The sequence below is a fragment of the Bidens hawaiensis genome, unplaced genomic scaffold (assembly GCF_021521415.1).
Source record: "Bidens hawaiensis isolate Kalapana, Puna unplaced genomic scaffold, B.hawaiensis_p1.1 tig00053215_1, whole genome shotgun sequence".
Taxonomy (NCBI): domain Eukaryota; kingdom Viridiplantae; phylum Streptophyta; class Magnoliopsida; order Asterales; family Asteraceae; genus Bidens; species Bidens hawaiensis.
In genome coordinates, this window is record NW_027499586.1 from 19,799 (window position 1) to 38,228 (window position 18,430).

An 18,430-nucleotide genomic window follows, 5' to 3' on the forward strand; every position below is an offset into this window, starting at 1 on the left:
GATTTCGTCAGGTGTCTTGTGGAACGTAGGGGTGCATCATCATTGAGAGCCACCGTCATGGCTAACTTGGGCACGATCATGGTCGCTTCCAGATTTGCACACCTTTTCTCCTGTCTCTAACAAAATCTCATCCAAATAACCCAACTTGTTCCCATATCGTTATTAAAACCTTGAAATCCACAAATGAAGCAGTTAGACTACTCCCGTTGGCAATCTCATAATGAGATTGGTGGGCCCAATGTTAAAAAAGAAATTGAAAAAAGAAAATAGTGCAATCTAGATTGGCAATCTAGGTTGGTGGAGCAAACTTAGATTGCAATCCAAACTAACCCCTGATAACTTAATTATTTAATTAACTTTTAATATTCTAACTAAAAAAATAATTAAATACACGATATTTCTTAAAAAAAAATTATGAACATTCCGATATAAATTTTATTAAAAACGGACTTCGTTAAAAAACATTTTTTTTAAGTTGGGATGGGTTGTGAATGTGTATAAAAGATTTAGGATGAGTTAAATTATGTAGATTGGATAGAGAGAAATTAATTTTATAATGTAAGATTGAGATTGTGAGATTGCCAATTGAAGTAGTCTTAAGTATATAATCGTAAGGATTTTTCAATAAACAACCACAAAAAACAGGGTAAAAACGTGCTATAAAAGATGTGTAATTTACAAGCACATAAAGTCTGTTAATGATCAACTTGTTCAAAAACACCAAGAACATGCATTTCTATTAAAGTATGCAAGGCCACCCCAGACATGTGCAAGGTAGACCACCGTATGAAATATGTCAAATGTCTTTCTTTTAATTATATATAAAAAACAAGACGCAAAATGTCACTTGGTGGAGTATTAGAGCCGGCTCTCCTTGCTTGTTAGCATGCAGGTTCGAGTCTCTTCCAGCCCTAAAATTTCCCAATTTAACACTATCATGGCTAATTATTTTCGATTAAGTCATAAATTAATTAATCGTGTTTAATTTTTCGGGACCAGTTTTATAATATGTACAAGGTTCACGAAAGGCTTTCAATCTCTCTGAGACGATCCTAAGTTTGAGTATAGTAGCTTTAGCAGACGATAAAGGGTGATTGGGATGTAGGCCGTTGAGCGAAACTCTTGGCATCCCCTTCTTAAATAAAAACGTTAACAACAAGCTGTCACAAGTAACAATGATGACTTAGCTTTTAGACGGTACGTCAAATAATTAAAATCGTCAATTTCTTATTCTTTCTTTGAAATGTCTATTTATATTCATTTTTAGCAACTTGAAGGACTATCTCATCAACTTATCACTTATACAATACAATTATGCATTTATGCCATATACAATTATACATTGTTATACAATACTTTCTATACACAAGATTTTTATTCATAAGATAACAAATCCCACTTGTCACCATCTTCTCAATTCCTTCAAAAACCCCCAATTCTCAAACCCTAATTCATTCCACAATCAATCAATCAATCAATTAACCAATGTCACCAAAACCAATCGGCAGCTCACGTCACGCAATCGAATCCTGCATATTCAAGCTCCACAGCTGGAAGCCATTCAATCTCCACACATCATCATTCACCAAAACCCTAGACAAATCAGACACCATTACCACCACCACCACCAATCCGACGTCGTGTAAGCCTCACAAACGCCCGTGTTTATCCGACCGAGGGACGTCGTTTTCGATAGAGAATCTCGACATGTCGAGACTCTCATTGTTTGATGATGGTGGTGGTGGTTGTGGGGGTGGTTCGAGATCGTTGGTTAAGTCGAGGCGTGATCGGATGCATTGGATGGCGAGGAAGAGACGGAGGCGCGGGTCGAGGTCGGTTTCGGGACGGAGTAGTGATCAGAGTGGGACGCGGAGGCGGTGTTGCTCCGTTGGTGCGTCAAACGCGTATGGTAATGTTGGTTGGTGGTTTAGTGTAATTTGGATTGTATTGTTGACCAATGTGTATTGTAATGTTCGTTAAGCGAGTTAGGAAGTTCGGGTCACTTGCTTGTTTGAGTTTATTATGATCTAAGAAATGGGGATCCGGGCGCAGCTAGGGGTGTAAATGAGCCTAGACCGAGCTCATTAAGGCTTTAGCTTGGCTCGTATTAACGTAAGAGGGCTCGAGCTTGAGCTTGGTATTTTAATGCTGTATCTTTAAAGCTCAAGCTCGGCTTATGAGTATTTAATTGTTTAATTTATATATTTTCATGATTATTTACATATATACTATATACATATTTATACAGTTTTTTCTATGATATAATCTTTATTACTTAATTATTTTGATCATAATTTTATGTATAATAAGTTATTATATAAATATGTTCATTTTTGCTTTTTATCATTCATATATTAAATAGAAGGATCCAATATGTTAATCAAAGTTTTATAAATAAAAAGCTTGTTTAGGCTCGCAAGCCGGCTTGAGCTTGATATGAGAAGCTCGGGCTTGAGCTCGTTTAAGCTCGGCTGAATTCAAGATTTGTAGCCGACCTCAGTTAGCTCACGAGGGTCCAAGGGGGCAGCCCTGGTTGGGTAAAAGCTTCATTAAATTTCATTTGAATTTTAGTTCTAATTTCCGGATTTGTGGCATGCGAAATTCATGATTAAAATTGGGTGGAATTTTAATTAAAGTATGAAATTCAATTTGTCAAATGCAAAAGGAAGTTTCTGCCTATAGCCTGCAAGTACGATTTCTTGTTCACTTGTTTGAACTTTCTGGTTCTAGTAATTCACACAAATACACATACTTGATTTTTGTCAAATATTTAAGTTTTATCCGATCGAAAATTCCAGGAAGTGAGGAACCCACCGAATTATTTCAATATGAAAGTGTTTCATGACACTCAGATTATCTTATACTTACGAATCTCCAACAGGTACTTGTTCCGATTTCATGATGGCGACTAATGCTGGTACGGATTCGAGTGGCGAGTTGTTTGTGAACGGGGGAGCTGCAGGGGATGTAAATTGGGCGTCGGATGCCAGTGAAGTTGCCGGTAGGAGTTTGAGGAGATAGAATACTGATAGGGAGAATTTGAGTAGTGTAATTGGATTGCATCATCATCATTATGGGAATTTGGATAATCAAGGGAATGAATCAGGGTATGGAAGTGAACCTGGTTATAGAGGGGATGCTGAGTTCGGGTATGGTGATGAGTTTGATGAAGAAGAGGATGATACACGGCTGTTGTTTTGGGGCAACAAGTTTGGAGGTAAATTCATAAACTCCTTGATAATGTCATCATCATCATCATCGTACTCAGTATATCCCACCAATAGCAAAGCTATGGTAGGGTCTGAGGAGGGTAAGATGTAGGCAGCCTTACCTCTACCCCATAGGGATAGAGAGGCTGCCTCCGGTGAGACCCCCGGCTCGATAGTAGTTTTGCATCAAGCCTTGGACATAAGGCACATAGCAATTAATCATCGGGACACTGGCTGATCGGTGCATGTACCCTTATCTTTCAGCTATCAACGCCACTACATGATGCCTGATTACCGTCCGTCACTTTTAACGTTATTTTCACGAGATTAGTAAAATAACGTCAAAATTAGTGCAATTTCACTTTTGCCCACCCGAGGGTTCACACATATATACATCATATGTGCGCACCGCAAGCAGGGCTATCCTTGATAATATGATTTTGCTAATTTATGAACTGTTAGTAGCACAATTCATGTTGAACATCCAAAATGTGATTGAAGCCTTGTGTTCTGGCTTTGCATTTGTTAGTTGTATTTAGTTATAATTAGGGTTTTAGCCCATGTAGTTGGTTAAAGCCCATGGGCCTTTTATGGGTTGAAAACTAGGGTTTGTTTGTGTATAAATAGATGTAGTTGTCTTTGTATTATTCACACATTCAAGTAATAAACATTAATTTCACTACAACCATCTTCTTCTTTATATGGTATCAGAGCTACGGCTCTCGATCCAAACCCTAGCCGCGATCTGACCCGAACCCTAGTCTGACCAGCCGTCACCAGCTGCCTTCAGATCTAAAACAAGCTCCTGCCTTGTTGTTCTGTCCTGTCACGAAATCCTTTTTTTCGACTGTGAAAGTACTGTTCACGCCGGAATCACTGTTCATCGGAATATTGTTCACGCCGGAATCACTGTTCACCGGAGTACTGTTCATCGACGGAATTACTGTTCATGCCGGAAATCACTGTTCCCGCCGGAAAGCTACTGTTCAGACCGGAAAATACTGTTCACGCTGGAAGTCACTGTTCACTGCCGGAAGTTTACTGTTCACAGTCAATTTTCAGTTTCGTGTATCACTATGGGCGAAAATAAATACATGTATACATTTACTAAAGAGGAGCATGATCTTATTCAACGGTTTCTTACCTCCCAGTTGCCTCATCCTCAAACCAGCTCGGCACATTCAGGTAAACCTTCTAGCCTTGACTTATCATGGGTGATTGATTCTGGTGCCACACATCACATGACTGGGAATCGGGGTATTTTTTCTAGTCTTCAAAATGTTTCCCATGCACCGGTACGTCTTGCCGATGGATCTTCATGTCCCGTTCTCGGCATAGGATCCATCAGTAACTCGCAAAACCTAAAACTGTCTTCTATCCTATTTGTTCCTAAATTTCCTACCAGTCTTTGTTCAGTGAGTCAGATTACCAAACAAAACAACTGTTCTGTGACCTTTTACCCAACTCGCTGCGTTTTTCATGAACTAGGAACAAACCGGGTAATTGGTACTGGTTTTGAATCAGGAGGTCTCTATCGTATATCCCCGTTTTCGCATCCTGTAGCAAACTTATGTGATTCCGCTGTCAAGGAGGCTCACTGTCGGTTAGGTCATCCCTCTACAGCGGTTCTGAGGCAAATGCGACCAGATTTACCACTTTCGTCTTTTAATTTTCATTGTGAGTCGTGTCAACTTGGTAAACATACCAGGCGTCCCTATCCCCCTAGGGTGCCCAATCGAGTCAGTTCTTGTTTTGAACTGTTGCATTCTGATGTATGGGGTCATTGCCCTATCAAATCTACGTTGGGTTTTGAATATTTTATTACCTTTATTGATGACTATTCTTGCACTACTTGGGTTTATTTGTTGAAATCTCGTAGTGAGGTATTTTCCATATTTCGAGAATTTAATGCTTATGTTCAAAACCAATTTAACACCACCATTAAAACTTTACGATCTGATTATGCTAAAGAATATTTTTTCACCGACTTTTCTTCATACTTAAAAACCAACGGCATTATTCATGAATCATCGTGTGCTTATACATCTCAACAAAATGGTGTGTCCGAACGCAAAAATCGTCACATATTGGATGTTGCTCTCACAATCATGATCCAATCACGTGTTCCTCATCGTTTTTGGGGAGATGCCGTTCTCACTGCCACATATCTGATTAACCGCATGCCCTCAACCGTTCTTCATGGTAAAACACCGTTTTCTGTACTATTTCCCAACGATGATCCATTCCTCTCGCACCTAAAGTATTTGGTTGCGTCGCCTATGTTCATGACCATCGTCCGAAAACCATCAAACTTGATCCCCGAGCCATTCGTTGTGTCTTTCTTGGTTACTCACGGGTTCAAAAAGGGTATCGATGCTGTAGCCCATCACTTCACCGATACTTTACTAGTGCCGATGTCACTTTTCACGAGTCTCCTTGCTTTCCCGAGTGTTCCACTCCTGTTTCTGACCCGTTTTCCGACCTCGATATACCCACATCTCCCTTCCTCCCCACCATTCCTGTGTCGATTCCCTCTACCGATCCAATCTCTGCTGATTCTGACCCACCGAAAGAACCTCCGCCACTGCTTTTCACATATGCTAGGCGAGGTAAGGGTCAAATATCAGAGACACTTGATTCACATTCAGGCCACAACCCCGAAATACCCTCAGATCCTTCGTCTGCATCCGAACAATCTACACCTCACTGATACATCCTTACCCGATCCGACACCTTTACCAGAAGCTACCCCTGATACACCCGTTTATGATCCTCCTGGTGCACCACTACCCGATATACCTATTTCTTTTCGCAAAGAACCCCGGAAATGCACTCGTTACCCAATTCAGGACTATGTTGCCTACACCCACCTATCTCCTGAATCTCATGCGTACACCACTACTCTTGATTCCTACCCGATTCCCAAAAATGTGACAAGTGCTCTCGCTCACCCAGGATGGCGAAAGGCTATGGAAGACGAAATTGGGGCTCTAAAGTCCAATCATACATGGGATATTGAAACACTTCCTAAAGGGAAGCGTATTGTTGGTTGTCGTTGGGTGTTTACGGTTAAACTACACCCGGACGGCTCCTTACACCTCTTGAAGGCTCGGTTGGTCGCAAAAGGGTATTCTCAGGCATATGGCATTGATTATGATGAAACCTTCTCGCCAGTTGCTAAAATGCCATCTGTCCGTATTTGTATTGCTCTTGCTGCCATTAATCATTGGCCGCTCCACCAGCTTGATGTCAAGAACGTCTTAATGGTGTTCTTGAGGAGGAGGTATATATGGAGCAGCCACCAGGGTTCGTTGTTGAGGAGGAGGCCTCGAAAGTTTGCAGACTACGTCGTTCTCTATATGGTCTTAAACAGTCTCCCAGGGCATGGTTTGGTCGATTCTCTAGTGTTATGGGACAGTTTGGGATAACTCGGAGTGCCTACGATCACTCTGTCTTCTTTAGACACCAGAAAGGAAAGAGGATTATCGTAGTTGTTTATGTGGATGACATTATAATCACAGGTGATGACGAGGTCGGGATCACCGAACTCAAGCAGTTTCTTCAGTCTCAGTTTCAGGTCAGCGACTTAGGTCGATTGAGGTATTTCCTTGGCATAGAAGTTTCTCGCTCTCCACAAGGAATACTTCTCTCCCAACGAAAGTATGTCCTTGATATGTTGACTGAATGTGGCTTACTGGGTTGTAAACCTGTTGATACCCCAATGCTTTCTACAAAGAAACTCCTCCCAAAGGAAGGAGATCCAATGAAAGATCCTGAGCGATACAGATGGTTGGTTGGTAAACTTAATTATTTAACCGTCACACGACCGGATATCTCCTTTACTGTTAGTGTTCTAAGCCAATTTATGGCTGCGCCATACACCAGTCACTATACACCAGTCACTAGGATGCTGCCATTCGTGTCTTAAGATATCTTAAGACCTCACCTGGTTTGGGTATATTATACTCTGATCAGGGTCATTGTCGTGTGGGTGCCTTCACGGAAGGAGATGGTCGGATATCAGGGTTCTCAGATGCAGATTGGGCAGGTTGTCCGATTTCTCGACGATCTACCACCGGATATTGTGTTTGTTGGAGGAAATCTTGTATCATGGAAGAGTAAGAAGCAACACACGGTTTCTCGGTCGAGTGCCGAATCGGAGTATAGAGCCATGGCAGATGTAACATCAGAGATGACATGGGTACGTCGTCTTCTCATAGAACTCGGGGTTGTTTCTAATGACTTGATGCGGTAATACTGTGATAGTCAATAAGCCATTCACATAGCCAAGAATCAAGTATTTCATGAAAGGACAAAACATATTGAGGTCGACTGCCACCTTATTTGAGATCGAGTAGTAGGCACACAAACTGATCCTCCATCCATTCAACCAGTTCATGTGAGGACAAAATTTCAGCTAGCAGACATTCTAACTAAACCGCTCCGGAAAGCTCAGATAGATTTTATTTATAACAAGTTGGGCATGATTAACATCTATGCTCTAACTTGAGGAGGAGTGTTAGTTGTATTTAGTTATAATTAGGGTTTTAGCCCATGTAGTTGGTTAAAGCCCATGGGCCTTTTATGGGTTGAAAGCTAGGGTTTGTTTGTGTATAAATAGATGTAGTTGTCTTTGTATTATTCACACATTCAAGTACTAAACATTACTTTAACTACAACCATCTTCTTCTTCACAGCATTTTATTTGAATTTAATTGTACACCTGGGAATCGTATCATTATATCTGCAAGAAGTTATTAAGGCAGTCATAAACATTTTTTTTACAGAATTAATAATTTACATCAAAGCCTATAGAATATAGATACATGGCTGTTATTTTGGGGGAACAAGTTTGGAGGTTCGTAAATTCTTGGTCATATGATTCTGCAAATTTTAGGACTACTAGTAACACAATTCATGCTCAATATCCATGAAACATGATAATCTAAATGCTACATCATTGTTTTCTCTAGATTTAACTTTCAAGATATGAACTTTATCATAGACTTGCTAATTATATCATTATCTATACACAATACTTGAACTGTATCTGACATTACGTGACTTATGTCTGCCATAACTTAACAAGGTAGTCATAAACATTTTTTACAGCATTAAAAGTTTACATCAAAACCGTTAAAAGATGATGCTTGGTTTGTGACGAGTCCAACATTTCAAAGTACATTAAATTATGAATCTATTGTCACTCACCTTCATACAATTCTTCTGTTGCTTGATTTTATTATTATTGTTGCAAATTTCTGTACCTTTTTGTTTATGCTGCAAGCACAAGAAAGCTTATAAGGCTGTTTTCCACATTTTTTCTGATTATTTTTTTGATTTTTTTATTTAATCAGATGCTGTAAATATGGAAAGAATTGGTGAGAATACATTGCAAAAAGCTCATCACAGGTGTCGACGCAAGAAACATGAGCTTAGAATGATCGATGCTGTTTGAGATGCGGGCTTTTAATATTAGCCATGTCTCTGCATACGGAGTGTTGATAGTTATATCAGGCTTTACTACATCAATATATAATTTACTTTTACCCTTTTGTTATTGTATACAAGAAAGAATATTCTGTCTTTCTCTATTGTATGCAAGCAACATTCTGTAGCAGGTAAAAATGATGATGTGGCACACCGCCACGCCATCAAATATTTTGCTATAGATGGTGAGTTACATACAATGGTGAAAAACTTGAAGAAAAACCCAAGTTTTTTTATTTTTGTATATGATAACAAAAAGGTGAAAGTAAGTTACTTGTTGATGTGATTAATTTCTGTTATAACTTATAAAGTGAAAGTTAACTCTTATTATCTATGCGATAAGTGAACTGTTAGTATAGAGGCAGAAAAGTTTCCTGATATTCGCCAAGTACTGCTCTCAGGTTCGTCCATTTTTTGTGACGGTTATTGTATTTTACTGATTTGTCAAGGCTTGGTGATTTTGTTTTAAGAGTGATTGACAGTCTTGTTTATATGTACATTTTAATGAACATTCTAAATTTATTGGTCAAATGATGGTATTTTTGAGTGTTGACTGTGGTAGTGGTTTGTATCATAGTTATTAAAAACATTGCTTTTTTGCGCCTAGGCGTTTTTTGCAGCAGAAGAGCATTTGCAGCGCTTAAAAGCAGGTGCAATTTTAGGCAATTAGTACTTGGTAGGCAGTTGCTAGTTCTTTTTTATATTTTAGCTTGATTTGATTTAATTTGTTTTTTGATTTATCACTTAACTTAGTTAAACAACTTACCTAATATTAATAGGTTTAACAAAATTAACTCAATATCACTATTAAATGATCAATCTCTGGTTTTTCAGTACACAAAGCAAGAAGCCAAGACCAAAGTTATCAAAATAAATAATAAGTTCTCTCATTTGAAAACATCGGTAACGTTAATTATCATGGCTACAATTAACATTTCAAAATTGTTCTACTAAATAAATACTTGCAATAAACAGTTGGTCACATCAGTAACTTTCACTATTATGGCAGATTATTACGAGTTTTTCATGAATAGCAAGGGATCGATCAATTTGGTACTTGCTTTGGGTGTTTAGATGATTTTGGTACTTTATGTTGAGGATTATGGTTTTGAATTATTTTGGTATTTGAGAAAAAGTGATATTTCCCGTTACAAATTTTGTTTTTGTTTTTTTATTTAAGTGCGTTTTTTTTAAGTCCACGCTTTTTTTACGCCTAGCGCCTAGGCCCTCAGAGAGGCTTATGCGCCTTGAGTGCGCCTAACACATTTGATAACTATGGTTTGTATGCTATTTTTGGTTGTGGTAGACTGGTAGTGATAACTTTAAGTAACACCCTCCTGTAGTCAAGTCAGTGTAATATATGATTATCCCTTGTTAGTTGTTTGTATGTGCGTGTGGTGTAAACGAGCTGATCAACCCTTGAGCTACTCAAGATGAGCTCGTAAAAAGCTCAAAACAAACCGTGAACATACCCCATAGGCCCATAACTTGGTTTTCTGATTTTCCCGGTTGGTCTCCTTTAACTGATAACTAACATAACCAAACAAATTTGATATAATCAGTTTAATTAGTTTGAATTAAAACACTAACTCACTTATGCACATCCATTTTACATAACCATCTCTAAGAGAGAATATAAAAAAATTGCCGTTATATTTGCAATAATTTTACTACATGAATGGACCTACAACCAAAGATCACCATTTCTAATAAGGTGGTTGAAGGTAGTGTAGACTGTAAAGTGCAAACAACCCGAGCCACTCGTGAGTTACTTGTGATTGGGTTGATATGAACCCCGAAAAGAGCCGAGCTTTATTGAGCTTGAGCCAAGCCTGTGCCTAAAATAAAGTTTGTTCATTGAGCCCGAGCTTGAGGCCATGTATGGAAAGATTGTTTAGGTCCGTTGAGCTTCAAAGAACCTCATGCAATTTTAACTTTTAACTCTTTTGGATTTCCATGTACTGATACACAATACAAACGAGCTCGAGCCAAGTTTTTGACTCGTCTAAGCACAACACACGAGCTAGAGTCAAGCTTAGTCTCGTTAAGTTTTTTTCTTAAAATATGTAATAATAATTATAAACATATATTAATTAATTAATATTAAATAAACGAGTCCGCCTACGCCATGCTTTAAAAAACGACTCACAACAATTACGGTAACGTTAATAATTCTTTTGGCGTTACATTTGGAATTTCATCTTTGAAGCTCGAGCTTTAGAAAAAAAACTTGAAATTCACAGCTCGAGCCTAGTCAATGTTGGCCCGGCGAGCCACTACTCGAGATCCGTGAAAAAGCTAGATCGAGCCGAACTTAATTGAGCCCGAGCCTGAGCTCAATTCTAAAAGTAAGCTCGTTTAATAAACGAGCCCGAGTTTCACTTATAAAGCTTGAGCCGCTCGTGAGCCTAAATGAGTTTTTCATATATATATATATATATATATATATATATATATAAACTATTAATTATATATACAATATTATAAAAAAATTGAAAAAAAGTATTTAAAAATAATTATAAATAATTAAAAATTAATAATAGTAAATGATTCTCTTTAGAAAATCTATGAGCTCGAGCTTTAAAAATAGAGCTCGAACAAGTCAAACTCAAGCTCCGTGTAAATTAGGCTCCAGAGCTCGGCTTGTTTGCACTTAACATCACCCTTATTTTACAAAAGTTACCCTCACCTTATTAATACTGGCCACTATCACCCCTCAACTTCACGTAATCGGCATCATAACTTTTGAATTCATCGGCGGCTTGATTATTACAGAATAACAGAACAACCGTCTAACAGAAATCAACGATGGCAGCTAAAGGATTATTATCCGGCGAAAGTTTATCGGCGTACCGAACGCTTCTCAGAGCCACTCGTAAATCGTTTGCCGGAGACACCGTGATGCTCAACGGCTCAGCCGCGGAGGTGAGGAAGAAGTTTGAGGAGAATCGGCACGTGACGTCGGAACCGGAGATTCGGAAGCTTTTAGATGAGGCACGTGAGGCGGCTGATTTCATATCTAATACGATTGTTCAGGCGAAGCTCAATTCGCGCGGCGGTTACGGTATTATTATTATTATTATTATTGTTATTATTATTGTTATTATTATTATTATTTTGCAGACTGCAGTTTGTTTGTTATTATGTTTTAAATAAGCTGTGTAATTTTATAAGTATGTTGTGGATTATTAATATGTTATGATTTGCACAGCGTCTGGTTCGGTTCATGATCTCGATTTGCTGATTATTGTGTGTGATTTAGTTAGAAGGTTTCATGATATTGATCTGGAAGTTATTTGTGTCTAAATTGTAATGTTAAGAGGTTTAATATCGTAGGTTTACTTAGTTCAGTTAGATTTGTATATGTTATGAATTACTGATTTTACACAGCATCTGGTTTAGTTTTTGGTCTCGATTTGCTAATTGGTGTGTGCGGTTTAGTTCAAAGGTTTCATGATTGATCCGGAATTGATTAGTTAAATTGCAGTGTTAGGAGCTTTAATATTATGTGTTATGGATTGTTAATATGTTATAATTTACACAGCATCTGGTTCGGTTTATGATCTCGATTTGCTGATTATTGTGTGTGATTTAGTTAGAAGTTTTCATGATTGATGTGGAGGTGATTAGTGCTTAAATTGCAATGTTAAGAGCTTTAGTATTGTAAGTTTAGATCTGTATGTGCTATGAATTACTGATTTACACAGCATCTGGTTCAGTTTTTATCTTCATTAGTCGTGTGTGATTTAGTTAGAAGGTTTCATGATTGACGCGGAAGTTATTAGTGCCTAAATTGCAGTTATAGGAGCTTTAATATTGTAGGTTTACTTATTTCAGATACATCTGTTATATGTTATAAGTTACTGATTTACACAGCATCCAGTTCATTTTTTAATCTCAATTTAATGGTCTTTGTGTGCGATTTAGTTTGAAGGTTTCATGATGGATCCTGAAGTGATTAGTGCGTAAATTGCAATGTTAAGACTTAAGAGCTGTATAGATTATGAATTACTGATTTACACCACATCTGGTTCATTTTTTTTTTAAAAAACTCCATTCATTAGTCATTGTGTGCAAATTAGTTAGAAGGTTTCATGATTGATGCGAAAGTGATTAGTGCCTAAATTGCATTTATAGGAGCTTTAATATTGTAGGTTTACTTATTATAGTTATATCTGTATATGTTATGAAATACTGATTTACACAGCATCTGGTTCATTTTTGGTTTTGATTTACTAGTCATTTTGTGAGATTTAGTTAGTAAGTTTCGTTATTGATACGGAAGTGATTAGTGCTTAATTTGTAATATTAAGAGATTTAATATTGTAGGTTTGCTTATTTTAGTTAAATCTGTATATTTTATGAATTACAGATTTACATAGCTTCAAGTTCATTTTTTGATCACGATTCACTAATCTGTGTGCGGTTTAGTTAGAAGCTTTCATGATTGATCCGGAAGTGATTAGTGCCTAGATTGCAGTTATAGGAACTTTAATATTGTTGGTTTACTTATTTCAGATACATCTGTTATATGTTATAAGTTACTGATTTACATAGCATCTGGTTCAGTTTTTGATCTAGATTCGCTAATCATTGTGTGCGGTTTATTTAGATGGTTTCATGGTCGATGCGGAAATGATTAGTGCCTAAATTGTAATGTTAAGAGCTCTAATATTGTAGGTTTACTTAGTTCAGTTAGATTTGATATGTTATGAATTACTGATTTAAACATCATCCGGGTCTTTTTTTGATCTTGATTCATTAATTGTTGTGTGTGGTTTAGTTAGAAGGTTTCATGATTGATGCGGAAGTGATTAGTGCCTAAATTGCAATGTTAAGAGCATCTGTTTAGGTTATGAAATTACTGATTTACACAGCATCTGGCTCATTTTTTGATCTAGATTCGCTAATCGTTGTGTGTGGTTGAGTAGAAGGTTTCATGATTGACGTGGAGGTGATTAGTGCTTAAATTGCAACGTTAAGAGCTTTAATATTGTAGTTAGATCTGTATATGTTATGAATTGCTGATTTACACAGCATCTGGTTCAGTTTCTTTATCTTGATTAGTCGTTGTGTGTGATTTAGTTAGAAGGTTTCATGATTGATGCGCAAGTGATTAGTGCCTAAATTGCAGTTTTAGGAGCTTTAATATTGTAGGTTTACATATTTCAGATACAGCTGTTATATGTTATAAGTTACTGATTTACATAGCATCTGGTTCATATTTTGATCTCGAATTGTTAATCTTAGTGTGCGGTTTAGTTAGAAGGTTTCATGATTGATGCGAAAGTGACTAGTGCCTAAATTGTAATGATAAGAGATTTAGTGTTGTAGGTTTTGTTATTTCAGTTAGATGTGTATATGTTATGAATTACTGATTTACAGAGCATCTGATTCAATTTTTTATCTTGACTCACTAATTGTTGTGTGCGATTTACTTAGAAGGTTTCTTGGTTAATCAGTAAGTGATTAGTGCCTAAATTGCAATTTTAGGAGCTCACATGTTGTAGGTTTTGTTTTAGAAGTTAGATTTGTATTCAAAATGGGTTTGAATGATTGGATTAGGTACTCAACTTATGAAATATGAACTCCAAGTATAATAATCCAATTCCAATTCGAAAGTTGTGGTTTTCTAGGGTTTGCAATTGAAATTGAGGCTAACCAGATATACCATCACAGAATCTCATTTTCTTTGAAATTGATTATTTGAACATAAAGATATTATATTCAGTTTTCTATTTATGAGTTATCATGAGCCATAAAAATGATATTGTTGCATTGAGTTCATAGTCCAGTGTTACTGCAACATTAAATATGAACATTGTGTTTTAATGATGTTAATGATTGCATTATGATTTCAATTTTCAAGCTATAGTTTCATGGTCATAATTTGTCTCTGAGTCTGCTACTGGATCTGTTGGAATACGTATCTCAGTTATATACTTACTCTTGGATGATTTATTATATTTTGTTTTTTATAATCAGTACACTGGATATTTTCATTTAAACTTTTAAATGAGCAAAAATCTGCAAATTTCAAAGTATGTGGGAAACTTAAAATTGTGAGATACAATGTTCTTTTTATGATATGGGTTGGTAACTTGGTATGATATTTATTTTGAAAGCATGTGTCTAGCATGATGGTCATAAAAACTCATTATATAATTTTAAAACGCATTATATTATCTTCTCATCAACGTTACAATCTAACCATCTTGTTTCATAACACTGCTCTCGTTTGTTTCTGCAGATGTAAAGCCAAGCAAAGACCACGCAGGCGCAACACTCGAAGTCCCTTCTGAAGAACTTCTAAAGAAACCCGCTTGATGAAAAACTTTGTGACAAAATCATCATCGTATTGAGGTTTTTATTTCTGAACTTAATATAACTTTATTTCGAGTCACTTTATCTTAATTCATAAGATCCTTTCACTTGAAATAAGTTTTTCCATTTTTATTATTTATTTATTATCACTTTGGACTATAGTTGTACTGTTGTAGACACGTATCGTATTTACTGCTTTGCTGCATATATCACCTTTCTTGTGATCAAATCTTTCTGCTATCTGTGCTTTTTTGTGCTTCCTTCAGCATAAGGCAATACAAATATCATAGAAAACTTTAGATATTCATGGTGGGGCCCGTTTCGTTTTCACATGATCATCTAGACTTCATTTATTTCAGATTATCCTCCCACTTACCACTCTTTATTACTCTCATCCTCTTCTTGTTTCTCAACACTTTCCACGTCATACAAAAGTAACGAACCCGCTTCCTTTTTGCATCATATATATAAACATGTTCGTCACTTCAACTTCATATAGCTACATAGGTCATAGACTATTTTAAACGATTCTTTAATTTCCAATTTTTCGTCTTTTTAATGGCGTGCACTCGCGTTATGCTAGTAACATTCATGTTACTATCATGGCTAACCGGCCCGTCATGTTCATGGGGATCTAGAGTGGGGAACACCTACGTTAAAGAAGCTTGTAGTGTTACAACACATCAAGATCTTTGCATCCACTCTCTTTCCTCATTCTCAAACACGGCCAAACGTGACCCGACTAAGTGGGCCCGTGCCGGTGTCTCGGTCACAATAGGTGCAACCAAGAACACGACTCGTTACCTAATAGCCCTAAGGAACAAAAACTCCATGAAGGGAAGAAACCGCTTCGCGGTTCTTGATTGTTTGGAAGAGTTTGGAGATGCATTGGATAATCTCCACAAAGCATTAGGGATGCTAAGACATATTAGCGGCGAGTTGTTTAATACACAAATGGAGGATGTAACTACTTGGGTTAGTAGTGCACTTACCAATGAAGACACTTGTTTAGACGGGTTTGAAGGGCAAAAAGGGAAAGAAATTAAGAAGTTAGCAAATAAGGTTACGAAAGTTAGTTATTTTACTAGTAATGCTCTTGCTCTTGTTACTAAGCTTGCTGCAGCTGGCCCATAGCACAATACCCATTTGACCGTTATGTCCTTTACGACAAACCTACCTGTTTCCACTTTACCCTCTTTAAGACAGTAAATAAATTGTTGGCTTTGTAGCATTTAAGTTTCACAATCAGATTGTATGATTAAGGTTACAAAGCCTTGGTAAACCATATAGTTCAACTGTTTAATGTCTTCTTTTTTGTTTTTCCTTATATGTAGTATCAACATCATTGGTTGCTTTGTATAAAACGTTTCGTTGTGCTTGGGTTGTGTAAAGTTATGTGTGTGATTATCTGTTTACTAGCGTGTAACGAGTTGCTTTCAATAAGCAATTCGAGATTACATGTTTGAAACATATTATAATGGTTTATTGGTTTTTATTGGTCCCAACTATCTCCTTTTGGTCGCTGTCGGTCCCAACTAACGAATTGGCTGCTGACGAATTGGCTGCTGACGGTCCCAACTTTTAACGTAATTGTTCCCAACGGTCCGCGACTAACGGAATCCTAACACCGTTAGTTGAAGGCCGCCGGAAAAAAGGTTTTTGGTCCGGAAAAAGATAGTTAGGATTAATAAAAACCAATATACCTATTATAATTTGAGGATTGAATATATGCTTCTATCTTTATAATGGAAGTACACTCTTATGAGGTATTGCCATTTTTTACTAGTCAAACTATGAAAAAACTGCATTAATTTGGGCCGTGTTGACATCACATCCCCAACTCCCCAAGTAGTCAAGTACAGAAAACTTTCGGCTTGGTGAAACCCATCCCCGCGTACAGAGAACTTTCAGCATGGTAAAATCGGATTGGATAAAGAAAAGAACCGTGTAGTTAAAAAGATTTCGAGTTAAGTTATATTTTCCGGTTTGACTTGTTCATAAACTAAATGAATTCGGTTATTCAATCTATCTCCTTGGCACCTAAATGCTCATTTATTCTCCAATTTGTTGAAATATATATATTGAAATACATCCAAAATTAAAGAACTAAAACCAAAAACAAGTTATCTCGTGAACAAATTATTATGTTTTTTAGTCACTAGTAATGTAGAACACATTCTTCACATGAACTATATGATTGCTATCAGGCAACTTGCAAGCACTAATGCATTAAGTGTTACACTCCAGTGTCTCCTTATCAACATTTTACGATTGATATTTTCAAGTGTCTCCATAAATGAATGCCGTCGACACAAATAAAGGGGTTGCAAAGTTGAAAGACTTGATCATTAGCCGTCTCTCAATGCCCAAAAAATATATTTGATTATTTGAATGTAAATGTATAAACACATTTTGTTGAAATGAAAGACACAAGATTTGTATATGTTGACGCGACTCGTTCTAAAAAGCAAGTTTTTTTTATTTTTTATTTTTTTTATATATATAAATTATGTTTTTATAAAAAGTTACATGCTTTCTATACAAGAAGATCAGGAAGGAATCGCAAGGCTACATTGCTAAAATGATTGTTGGCTACATTTAAGATCAATTTAATTAATCATCCTTTTGAATTTATCAAAATTATAAAAGAGTCAACTAGTTCTTCATATCACGTTACAAATCGAAGTTTTAATCGAAAACTTTTGTTTATAACAAAATAACCACATTGTTTGTTTATTCTGTTGGTAAGTAGAATTTCATATGTACTCATGCTCGATATCCGGTTTATGATAATATACGATCAAAGAGGGCTAGCGATGCAACTTATTGACTGTTTACCCTTCTATTTCTATATACACTCCACACTTTTCTATAAATAAATGAATATCTTTATTAATTTTTACCACCAAAACGCCCAAAAATGCAAACACCACTTTTATTTAGACGTGCAAAAAATACCCGGATCAAGACCCGAACCAGAACTAGTTCCTACCCGTACCGCACCGGATGGTAGGACATGGTATAGGATTTCTCCTCAAAGCCATAACGAAACCAGAACCGAAAATACCCGGTTCCGGTTCCTACACAAAACCCAAAAAAATGCCTGGTTCTTCCTACCTGTACCCTACCGGTCCCCAAAGCCGTATCGGAACCAGAACAGACTGGACCTGGGGAACCGAAACCGAAAATACCTGGTCAAAACCCGACCTTACCCTATCCGAAACCCAAAAAAACTGAAAAATCCGGTATAATTCCCGACTATACCCTGATGTTCAAAAAGCTCGAATAAAACTAGCTAAAAAAACTTGATTTGAAACATCCTGAGGTGAGTTGGCTCATTTCTGTAACCGAGCCAAAATCGACCTAGGCTAGGCTCGATCATGGCTTGGCTCGTTGGCTTGATCTTA

At 36.9% G+C, this 18,430-nt stretch overlaps 3 protein-coding genes across 3 annotated transcripts; all 3 read left to right on the forward strand.

The window, feature by feature from the left end:
• Positions 1 to 1,376: 1,376 nt before the first annotated feature.
• LOC143600011 (uncharacterized) lies at positions 1,377 to 9,187 on the forward strand. Its single transcript, XM_077077824.1, has 3 exons — positions 1,377 to 1,909; positions 2,882 to 3,217; positions 8,567 to 9,187. Exons 1-2 carry the CDS (start codon positions 1,486 to 1,488, stop codon positions 3,019 to 3,021), a joined length of 564 nt encoding a protein of 187 aa, XP_076933939.1. The 5' UTR covers positions 1,377 to 1,485; the 3' UTR covers positions 3,022 to 3,217; positions 8,567 to 9,187.
• Positions 9,188 to 11,389: 2,202 nt separating this feature from the next.
• Positions 11,390 to 15,345, forward strand: LOC143600020 (mitochondrial zinc maintenance protein 1, mitochondrial-like). Its single transcript, XM_077077830.1, has 2 exons — positions 11,390 to 11,763; positions 14,950 to 15,345. The coding sequence occupies exons 1-2, from the start codon at positions 11,508 to 11,510 to the stop codon at positions 15,024 to 15,026; spliced, it is 333 nt and encodes a 110-aa protein (XP_076933945.1). The 5' UTR covers positions 11,390 to 11,507; the 3' UTR covers positions 15,027 to 15,345.
• A 137-nt stretch (positions 15,346 to 15,482) lies between these two features.
• LOC143600019 (pectinesterase inhibitor 6-like) lies at positions 15,483 to 16,344 on the forward strand. The gene has a single exon (XM_077077829.1). The coding sequence runs from the start codon at positions 15,582 to 15,584 to the stop codon at positions 16,155 to 16,157; it is 576 nt and encodes a 191-aa protein (XP_076933944.1). The 5' UTR covers positions 15,483 to 15,581; the 3' UTR covers positions 16,158 to 16,344.
• The last annotated feature ends 2,086 nt before the right edge of the window (positions 16,345 to 18,430 follow it).